Source organism: Periophthalmus magnuspinnatus, chromosome 17 (genome assembly GCF_009829125.3).
Source record: "Periophthalmus magnuspinnatus isolate fPerMag1 chromosome 17, fPerMag1.2.pri, whole genome shotgun sequence".
Taxonomy (NCBI): domain Eukaryota; kingdom Metazoa; phylum Chordata; class Actinopteri; order Gobiiformes; family Gobiidae; genus Periophthalmus; species Periophthalmus magnuspinnatus.
The window spans coordinates 14,487,016-14,498,577 of record NC_047142.1 but is presented as its reverse complement, the minus strand read 5'-3'; the positions used below and the strand labels follow the sequence as shown (position 1 = coordinate 14,498,577).

General features: G+C 36.6%; 1 protein-coding gene across 1 annotated transcript; it reads right to left on the bottom strand.

Annotated features, from left to right (window-relative positions):
- Positions 1-653: 653 nt before the first annotated feature.
- LOC117385623 (uncharacterized) lies at positions 654-11,025 on the bottom strand. The gene is made up of 7 exons (XM_033982919.2): positions 10,796-11,025; positions 7,852-7,996; positions 6,129-6,224; positions 5,398-5,542; positions 4,642-4,787; positions 3,185-3,324; positions 654-2,467 (listed from the first exon to the last, which is right to left on the bottom strand). The coding sequence occupies exons 1-7, from the start codon at positions 10,893-10,895 to the stop codon at positions 2,316-2,318; spliced, it is 924 nt and encodes a 307-aa protein (XP_033838810.1). The 5' UTR covers positions 10,896-11,025; the 3' UTR covers positions 654-2,315.
- Between the last annotated feature and the right edge of the window lie 537 nt (positions 11,026-11,562).

The following is an 11,562-nucleotide window of genomic DNA, read 5'->3' as shown; positions in this document are numbered from 1 at the left end:
GTACAGTATGCAACTTTCTGGAGGTGGCATGTCACCTGCATTATTCCATGGAAATAGTTGTTAACACCATACTTTAGAACATTCTCCATGGAGATAGATACATTTCATCCCATACTGTGAAATATTATAGCCAAAGGAAAAGCATTTCCATGGAAACAAAATGGAGGAGACCCTCCGAGTTTTTCAGTGCAATAAAAACAACCAAAAAGAAGACAAACTTTTATTTGAGTCTATTTTTGTGTAAAAATTGCAAAGTAATAGGCATAATAACACTATTATGGGAAATAATAGCAGTGTTGATCATTTAAAGAATAAAACAGACAAAAATAATATTTTTTATTTTTTTTATTGCACTGAAAAACAGAAAAGCATGTGTCCTTACGATGCGCAGGCTTGCATCTCCATGAACCTCCTCCTACTTGTTTCCATGGAAATTTTGTTCCTTTGGCTATAATCTTTCAGGTCTACAGGCTGATGTGAACTTGTATCTGCTATTCAAATGTCAATACACCAACTCAAATGTATTTTTTTTTCTTAGTCCATAATTTTCATTTTCTCCATTCTTATTATGAAACCCAGACTTATGTACATTAGGTGACAGGGCTACTGTGCATGTGCTATCTGCAACATTAGTTTAATAACTTCACCAAAAACACGATTTCCCATGTTTATTTATTATTTATATGCACAAAGTGAACACACATAAAAACTACAAAGCAAAAGCATATATATGTGTAGTGTCCATAAGATTACATTAGCAACGGTATGTTAGTGGCACACGGAGCTAGCATCATTTCAGAGACCAATACTTCCATTTCTACTTCCATTTAACTATTGGAAGCATTATTTCCAAATGATATAGCTGTATAGTAAAAATGCATTTAGTAGTACACAAAATAAAAGATCCTTCAATAAGACATTTAGGTAAACAAAAAAATATTTATCTGTAAACAAGCGCTGTATATAAAGACATGGGTATATAGCTAGCTAAAGTTTTGTAAAATGCTGTAACCCACATGCCTTACAAAGCATCACAACAAACAGTATTTCTATTCTAAAAAAAAAAAGAATCCTTCAACTTCTATTTTCATAGTACAAGCAGTATTTGTGCACTAAAACAGTGAAAAAACAGACTTTAAAGAGGGGACATTTACTGCACATTGCATCAGGTATGTCAAGTTGCTGTGTACAGTTTTGTAACATGTTTTTGTATATTTATGGAGAATTGTCATGTGGGAGCATTGGTAACGTAGCCTTGTGGGCGGAGCACTGGACAGAATCTTACAGCTTACCATAAGGAGATCGCAAAAATACTCAAACATGCATGGATGACATATAAAACCTCTGTAGGCATGTCTTTGATGATGGAACAATGTTATGACATGGTAGAAAACTACAAAAAAGTATTTAGCCTAATACCCCCCTTTAAGATATAAATGAATAATAAAGATAATACTATATAATGTATTCTCACAAAATGGGGCTCACATAACAAAAGAAGAACAAAGAACAAAAGTTAAATTACAAAACAAATTGGAATGCCATGACAAATCAGGACAGGTCTTTATAAAAATGTCTGAAAAAGTAAGGAGTCAAGTGTAACAAAAATATATAGCCTGCTTTGAGGCACTTGTGAATGTTGGCATTGTTGTTTAGTGTCTGAAAAAAAATCTATTATCTTTAGGTTTTCCATTGTACAGAGATTGACCAAAGCTAAAATAAAAATATGTAACACTTAAAAAGTTTGAGTCATGATCTAAAGTCTCAGTAAAACCTACATTTTTTATTAAAAGTGCTGTACCTGATTTAGAACCAAATGTAATTGGTCAAAGTTTAAGCTAATATTTGATGTTTAAATGTTTACAGTACCCCATGTTTAGATTTTTGACACATTCAATTTAAAGGCACTGTACCTGATAATAAACATGAAAACAGAACTAGTTAATTTAGTAGTTTGTAGTGGTACAAAGTCACCTGCCTTATGCATTCAGAGCATCGTAATTATTCATGCCAAGGAGTTTATTAAGTGTTTTTCACAACACTCACGCTAATGCTAACAACAACATTCTAACTGCATACATCCTGATTCTCTTGATAATTAAGTACAGACAGTACACAGCTTTTTTTCCTCAAGAGCTGTTTATATAATATATCTGTACTGGGGCAAGACACATTTTACTCAAATACATAAAAAAAAAATCAGACCCGATCAGGAACAGATCAGGATCAGAAAATAACTTGCTGGGTGTACTGTATTTAAACATAAGAAATATTGCATTATCAAATATTGTGCCACACTAGGGGTGATGTCCTGATTAGCGCATCATTCTGAAGTTACTGCCTCCGTCCAGTGGAGACACCATGATGCGCGCAGAGCCAGGGGACAGAAGGGGGCGCCACTTGTTCCTCCAGATCACATTACACACTCTGAAGACGAACAGCACGCACGCCACCACCAACAGAGCAACTGCAGGCACAAAAAAACACACATTTAAAACTGGACCTAGACCTAGTGTTGAAGTAGTCCAAGAAAAATCTCTTTTTAAATGTCCTATATTTTACAAAAAAAATCCTCTTGTCATGTTATAATGACTCTGACTAATAAAACCAGTTGAAACTAGTTTAGACCTGATTTAGTCTTAAAAATTCTGGTTTAGTCCTCCAGTTTGTCCTCGTTGTGTCCTTAGGTAAGGCACTTCACCCACATACAGTTTAATACGATGTGTGTGAGTGTTGGTTGCGGTCAGAGGAGCTAATGGTGTAGATTGCTTTGCTTCCATCAGTCTGCCCCAGGGCAGCTAAAGCTACAATAGTATCTTACCACCACTGAGATTATAATTAAAAGTTTAGACCTGGTTTAGTCCAAGAAAAGAAATGATTTAGTCCTGAAATAGTTATTGATCAGACAAGCTTTTCAATAGTTTCAACTGCAACCTGGTTCTGTCACAGTTTTCAAAATTTGAAAGTCCTAAACTAGGTTTAGTTTAGTCTTTATTCAGATATACACCTGGTTTAGTCTGGTAATAGTCTTAGTTCTTGGTCCCGTCATGGTTATATCTAAAGCTTAAGTTATGCCTAGTCTTGCTACAGGTCCTTTTAGATACAACGTGTAACTAGGTGCATCAAGCAAAATAAACGTGGAGTGTAATGGTGTGTGATACTTCGTAGTACAGGTGAGACTGACCCATGAAGATGGAGTTGGGTGTGGGGTCGGCGGGGTGGTAGTGTCTGGTGATGTTTCCCACCAGAGCCACAATCACCACAGGGTACACCATGACGATGTAGCGCACCCAGCGGTCCAGTACCCAGTTCTCCAGAATGAACCTGGTAACACAAAAGCATTTCAATCACCAAGACAGCCAAACTGCTGTGAAGTGAAGAGTATATTTATGGATGTGTAAGAGCCTGCACCCACTTAAACATGCCCCAGGGAATGTGCAATACTCACTTTTACACTTTTAGGCCCCAGGGAATGTGCAAATATGCTAATTATGGGAATGGTGCAATATTATCAAATGTTGAATGGTTGTTTTGTTTTTTTTCTTATGAACTGCATTAATTGATGTGTCCACTGTGTGTGTGCTGTATGTTATATGTTTCTATATGTGGCATGAGTTCCCTTGTCCCAAGACAAATTTCTCCCAAGGGAGACAATAAAGGCTAATCTAATCTAATGAATGACAATTTTGCCCCTGTTTGAGTAATTTTGCAATCTCTCCTGGGCCCTATTTGAACCCTCCTTATGATTAGCTGTAAGACTCTGTCCAATGCTCAGCCCAAAAGTCTACATCACTCATGCTCCCACATGACAATTCTCCATAAATATATAAAAACACGATACAAATTTTCGGGAGAGCAAAGGGAAGGGAGTGTCAAAAACAAAAATGGAACTTATAAAACCTGTTAATACGTAGTTTTTGGCGAATATAGTATTTTCAAAACAATAAAAAGGTAACATGTTAATCTAAATATCTTATGTGTTAACAATTAAAACCCCATAGCAATAAAATCCCCTGTCTTTAAATTTACTTTGACCAAGTAAATATCAGTAAAGCTTTTTATAGTCCATGAGTACATTTGATTGAATGTGTGTCCCAAGTATGGTTACAATTTGACTGAGCAGCCAGTCGCTTCTCCGTTCTGTTCTAATCCAGAAGGATCTGGAACTGGACCATAGAGCGAGAAAACCTCCAACCACAGCTGCTAATTTGTATCACCTGTCTCCTCTTGAAAATTCTTGTAACACTCAGAAGAAAATATATAACTTTTTTTACCTGAATAAATACGTTTGGCTGTTTCTTAGTCCTCTCTGCATTTTTATTTTTTATTTTTCATTTTTTTATGAGTAAGCCGTTATGTTTGTTTTGTCTCAAACAGATCGTGCTTTTCTCTGGTTGGTTAATCTGCCTGTCAATCACGGCCTCTGGAATCGAGGAGACAGTTCCAGACAAACACATCTTTGTAAAGTTTTGTCAAAATGTGTGGTTCTGGTTGGCCAGGTAAGGTTACTACAGAAACATGCAACTTCTTCAATTTTATCTAAAAATGGGCTGTGGGGACAAAAGAGCTGACCTCTCAGTAAATTTTGTTGCATTTTCCCATACATTTTCCATGAGATATGTGAACCCTGTGTGCCTTTACCAGGTGACGATCTCAGCGAAGAGGATACAGAGGGAGGCGGTGGCAGCTGTGCTCCGGGCCACACCCCACAGCTGCAGGACCACAGCGAAGTTTATGAGGGACGCGATGGAGGTCCATGTGGTGTACACGGCAAAACCATTCTGAACCTGAAGACACACGAGAAGAAGTCTATTTTAGTCACTTTATTTTAAAGGGGACATATTATGACTTATTCTGGCTTTGTGAACTACTTTTGTATAAGTATGCATCATATTTCACATTTTATAACTTACTTTTTATAAAAAATAATGTATTTGTAATAAACATAACTTTCTAAACATAAACATTAGTTGTTTTTTTTATATACTAGTATACATTATCTTGTAGGAATCCATAAAGCTTTCCTACGTTTTTAAATTCACAGACTGATAAGTTTTAATGGATTTAAACAACACATTTTCAAGAGCCTGTGATCAATACAAACATTCATGGTCCTGTTTAGGTGAGACAGTGAAAGTGACTAAGCGAAAAATGTTGGCTAATGCTTGTGACTATAATGTTATTTTAGAGGCACTTGTTTAATAGCACAAAATCAGCTCAAATGCTGTAATTCAATTTAAGTAAAAAAAAAGCTCAAATTAAAGTCTAACTTGAAGAATAGAGCTTCAGACAGAGAAGTGCTTCCAGTTATCATCACACCTCCAGAGAATGTTGATAACATCAGCTGCACTGTATCAATAACATGATTAAAACCCATAATGGATGGTACCCACGTACCATCCAGCGCAGGCAGCGGAGGTCTCTGGGGTAGTAGGTCTTGAGCCACAGTCCGTAGTAGTCTGTGGCCCAGCAGCAGAAGAAGAGCACACAGTAGTTTGTCAGAGCGATGAAGATTAGGACCACCAGACCAGCCAGCATCACCCTGACACAAACAAATATACAGGTATTACCAGGCTCTTAAAGACGAGGCATTACACTTCTATGGAGTATTAACTAACACATAACAGTCCCCCCTCTCCACAAGTCACTCCCGCTTCAGAGCGCTATCACAACACAATTGTGCATCCCACTAATGAAACTACTACACATCGCAGGTTTGTTAAGTTATTGGGTACAATTTTGCATCATGTTTTATATTATGAAAAATGGCTGTGTGGAAGTATGGGTGACATAGGCTTGTGGGATGAGCACTACATAGAATCTTACAGTTACAGTAAGGAGGGTTCAAATAGGGCCAGCGAGAGATTGCCAAAATACTCAAACATGCACGTATGGCATCTAAAACATCTTCAGGCATGTTTTTGATAAGGGAACAACATTATAACATGGTAGAAAGAGTGAAAGAATCAATTTTGCATATCACCCCCCCTTTAAACACTTTGGGGGAGTACTGTCTGTTTTAAGTACTATATATATAAATAAATCTTGACCTTGGCTATTTTGTGTATGTGTGTGTGGGTGTGTGTGTGTGTGTGTGGGTGTGTGTGTTTGGGTACGTAGTGACTTACTCTCTGTCCCATAGCACCAGCCAGATCATGTTGAGCAGCAGGTTGATGAACCAGCAGAAATAGAAGGAATAGGGGAGGAGGTACTGGGCCCATGAGCTATTCAGAGAGAGAGACATAGCACATCAGTCTCCAACCATGACACACATTAGAATATACAAAAGTAGGGCTGCACTGTATAGCAACATTTGTAGGGCCTTTAGCGGCGAGTCATAATTGCAAAAAATTGTCATTATAATTTTATTCTGCCTAAAACAATCTGATGATATTTTTGCAGTACATCTTTCACACTCACATTCCAGAGTTGAGACACTTTATACAAGACAGACGTCTTAAAAATGTGAGTCTTTGGATGGTATGGGTAGGACCAAGTCTGCACTACAGACATGCCAAGTATGATGAGAGGGAGTCAGGTTCACATATTTGATCTTTTCAAAAGTAGTACTTACTTCATTGTACTTCTGGTTAGATTAAACTGCATTTTATTGTACATGTGTAATTAATGACGGTAACCAAATCAAAGCACACTGACTAACTAAGGTCTTCCATACGACAAAGAGCAGTTTTTCAGTGTTTTTTTCCTCATTGAGAATTCTATTTTAAATTTTCAAACAGTCCAGTTTAAAGGCAGGGTATGTGCACTTGCTGGTTTGAAAAACACAATCACAACTGAATTTGGGTTGCCTGTGCCTTATCCTGCAGATAGAGGACACAAGCTTTTCTCATTCTCAGTCCATGCCTCATGTGAAAGCTCAGAACCTCCAGAATTCACTTACTGAGCTGCAGAGTCTGCACTAGCACTGATTAATGATTGGCTGTGGGTACTGAGGTTTAGGTAATGAGGATTCAGATCTTTTTTAGGTCTTTTTAGGTTTAAATCAAGTGGATTTCGACATTGAAACTGGCAACCCAAATCAGAAACTCATCTGAGTCTCATTCTGCTTTCTAATTGGAAAATGATCTTGAGAAACAAAATTAAACAACATTCCCATCATGTCCAATGTTTTAGTAATTAAGAATAAATCAGTAGTGTAACAATTCAGAAATCTTACAATTTGCTTCAATCTACGATGCAGTACCCACAATTCAATTGATCACAATTCACCACGATAGGTACAAAAAAAAAAAAAAATTTGGGGAGTGGGGGCAGACGGCCACACACAAGGGCAGGAGAGAGAGACTCGTTGACAATAAACTTGCCTTTTCTAGTAGTTATTTTTTATGACAACAGCAGCGGTGAAAGGTAAGGCTTAAGCAAAGGTGGCATTTTTAATGGTGCTGCCTAATGTTAAAGAAATAAAATAAAGTTTTATAATCTGAATTAATTTAATTGCGCATCATAGCTCCTGAACAATGCAGATCGTCACATTTTAGAATCGCGATGCGTTACATTCATATAAATCAGCATTACAGTAAAAGCTATCCTTAATTTGAACATGTTTACCTCATATCTGGGCACAAAGATGGGTCATGTTTGTAAAATTTTAAATCTACATTCTATCGTACCATTAATTTAAGTCCAAATCCTTTCAATTGCCAGCAGAGGGCAATGGAATGTAGTTTAGCTCTGAAATTTACAATAAAAAAGGCAACTCTGGACATATTTTTGATAAGGGACCAACTGTGCAACAATGTCAAAACACTCTGAATAGATTGTTCACTTTAAAATATAGACTATGTTCTCATATAGTGCAGCCCTGTTGTAGGTGTGGTGGCGTGCTCTGACCCTCTGAACACATAGAGACTGTTGTAGATGACGATGAGGGTGAGCCATGTGTAGATGACGCCCCAGATGGAGAAGGTCCAGCCGGCTGGAGTGATTTCTGTCTCATAGTTGCCAGACACATTCCCTGTTGAGTGGTGGAAGAACACTGTGGGGAGGGAGAAAAATATTATATATTATTAATTCATAATTATTTCAAATGGATCATTCAATATCAAGATGCCTGACGTAACACACTAAAGTGAGCAGTTCTGGTCCTGGCTGTAGCTTTCTGAATAAATGTACTAATCATTGTATTGTAATATTATGTATTTATGTTTTTTTGTCATTGGGTGGTGTCTTGACCTTACATGACCACCGCACATGACCAGGTTCTTACATTTAAGCCCAAGTTAGACAAAGATAAAAGACAAGTAGCACAACACACAGCCAGAGGAAACCAGAGGAAAAGGAGTGTTTTAACCATAATCATGACTAAAGCAAAACCTACTGCATATTGCTCATTGCTATTTTAAAGAAACTGTATGTAAGAGTTTTCTTTTAAATTCCATAACCATGACCTAACTGTTCCTAGATGTGTTCCGTGATACAAAGTAAACATGTTCAAATTAAAATATAGCTCTTACTGAAAAACACTGGTCATCATGGGCAAGTTGTTTATGTTATAATTTGATGTTTTGGATTGCATAACAAATATCCAATCAAAAAGCAAAATGAGCCTCACATGAGTCTCTTATTTGGGTTGCCACGTTCAATGCTGATATACAGTTGGTTTAAACCTAAAAGGACTCGCTCTGAATCATCAGTACCTAAACCCCAATATCTGCATCCATATACTGAATATGAGAAAACCTTCTATGTGTCCTATATCTGTAGGTTAAGGCACTGGCAACACACAGGCTACATACAGTTCCTTGAATCCATTAGAATCTACAGTGCTGGATTATGGGCTTTGACAGAAGTATTAACAATATAGCTCTCACTAATCACATTTTACAATATGTTTTATTTGTGATGAGATAATTGTGTTGTTTTTTTTACACAAACTTTAGAAAAAAAGGTATGAACCTAAATTACATAAAAACTGGCAAAAGTGTCAAGTAAACGGTAATCTTTTTGCTGCCTTTCCAGCTCAAATCTTCCTGCTTGCCTTTCTTCCTTTGTGAGTCACCCAGATGTGGGTGTAGGCTCAGTATCTTCTCATTTGCTCCGATTCCTCTCGCTCTCATGTACTTATTAGTCTCTGCAGATCGTAGTGCTTCATGGGAAATGGTGTGTTTATAGAGCTGGCAGAAGCATAGCCCATTGTCCTGCCTCCTGCATCAGTACAGTTTATGTTGGGAGTAGTCAAAAGGAAATGGACTATAAAGTCAAAAACAAATCTAACATTTTTTTTCTAATTCTTCTTTATAACCAAAAACAACACTATTTATGAAAATTATTCTTCACTGATAGTATTCGGGCTTCATTAAAGAACCTCATAGGCCAAAATAACATGAACTATATGTTGGCACAACAAAATTTGACTTTGTTTCTCATTGTATTATCATAGACTACACAAATTGAATGAAATGAAATGATTCTAAATAAAACAAATTGTACTACCATAGTCTTAACAAAATCTATGGGAAACACTGCAGATATATTGCATAAGCAGCTCTTGAGGTCACAATATGTCCACTGTGCACTGTCTACATGGAATTATAGGAAGCATTTTACTGTTCAATAATGAGTAAAATGTGATGGCAAAATTCTGCTCTGGTCTCTGAAAGTTGTGAAAAGTGCTATTAAACTCATTGCGGTGAATAATTTGGATGCTCAGACTGCATAAGGTAAACTGAAAAACTATGGGCCACTGCAAACTGTTTAAAAGTTCTATTTTCAAGTTTTAAGACAGTAAAAAAAAAAAAAATTAAAATAAATTAAAAAAATCATGTATATCGTATTTACCTACAGTGTAAAAAAGAAAATAATGGTTTGGTTGAAGATGCATTAATTAATCATTATTATTTTATTTTTTACTGATGGGGGATCTGCCACTTCCTTGTCTCCATGGAGATGTTAGCATATAGCCACATGTTGCTTGGAATTTGTATAGCTCAAAAATGCATTATTGTAACTACGATCAATGCCATAATATTTTCAACAAGGCAATAACATACAACTCTATAACTCTCAATAACTTTGTGCAGTGTTTAGAACAGTATTATTTTTTTTTCTATTTCAAAATTAATTATTACGATTTTATTAGTTAACATGCATTTTGTCATCTATTTCAACCATGTTAGGTTGAAATATACTTTGTGCAATGTAGTAGTCGTAGTCAAACATTACATAGTTCAAATATTCATAACTTATTAGTATCACAAACCGAAAAAAAAAAAAAAAAAAAAAAAAAGATTTATAAATCCAGTGCCACGAGAACGCGCCTGGAATGACCCTGATGTTTGTTGCCTTGGTAACCACACTGTTACTAGTCCATATTTCGCATGTTTGTTTCCATAAAAAAAAGGCAAACTTTGACTAAATAAAATAAAGAGTGACAATAAAAGTGTATATTTAGTTTAGTTACACGACATGTTCGTTTCAACATGAACACGTGGTATAATTTAGCGCAACATAATCGGGAACGTGGACTGCTATGTTTCCATGGTTACACCAGTTTAGTCTATGGGTGGAAGGCTAAACTTGGATCATGTAAATTGATGTGGAGTTCCTCCTTCTCCTGCCTGTTTTTGTGTCATAACCACACGTGTGACAAATGTGGTTACAAAACGACTCGCCCAAATAAACTGGGAGTCACCCAATAGTTTTATAACAACAGGTAAAAGCGAAGATTTAGCAAGTACGTCGCACGGAAAGTTACACACGTGAGTAAAAAGTTACAAAACCGCCTATATCTGTGTACGATCATTTCTAAATCCAAATAAAATAGATTAAGACTTACGTTTGCCCGCTCCAGCCAAAGCGTTGACTAGGATTACAAATGCGTAAACCACCGCGCACAGAATTATGACAAAGATCCTAGGCCAGCTTTTTTCCTTCATCGTGGCCGAGTTCAGTAGTTTCTATTGTTTGTAGAGGTAAAAGAGAGAATAAAGCGCAGAAAAAAGGCGATCGGACGAAGCGGAGCCAGGCGCAGCTCAGGCACGTTGAACAGAGGAGGAGTCACGTGTCACTGGGACACGCCCACTCCCTCCTCTTTTTACACAACCGCTGCATACCAGTGTTTACACTCACTGCTGCTTACAAGAAATATGACAGGACTAAAACGCGATTTTAGGCTTAATCGTGTGTTATCACAGTAATCTATAGGCCAATATTATTTCATAGAGATGGGAGGCAGCTAAAATGATTGAATAAAATGTAGATTTTTGTTGTAATACAGCGGGTTCTAGGGGTTTACTCACAAATTGAAATAATATGGTTTAGGAATTCTCCTTTTTTCATACATGCATCGTATCTTTCAGATGTTTCTTACATAATACAGTTATAAATGTGATACATTTTTTAGATTTCTTTGCATATTTCTTTCCTTACATACTTTATACTTTAGGAAAAGTATCTATTAGCAAGCACTGAGATTGTGATTAGTGTTGTGATTTAAGTTGTAATAATAGGATTCTGTTCAAAGTTCACATTTTAAACATGTCCAGGAGAATTGACAAAGAGACTATGAACTGTCAAATTAATGCAAAAATCACTTTTCAGAAC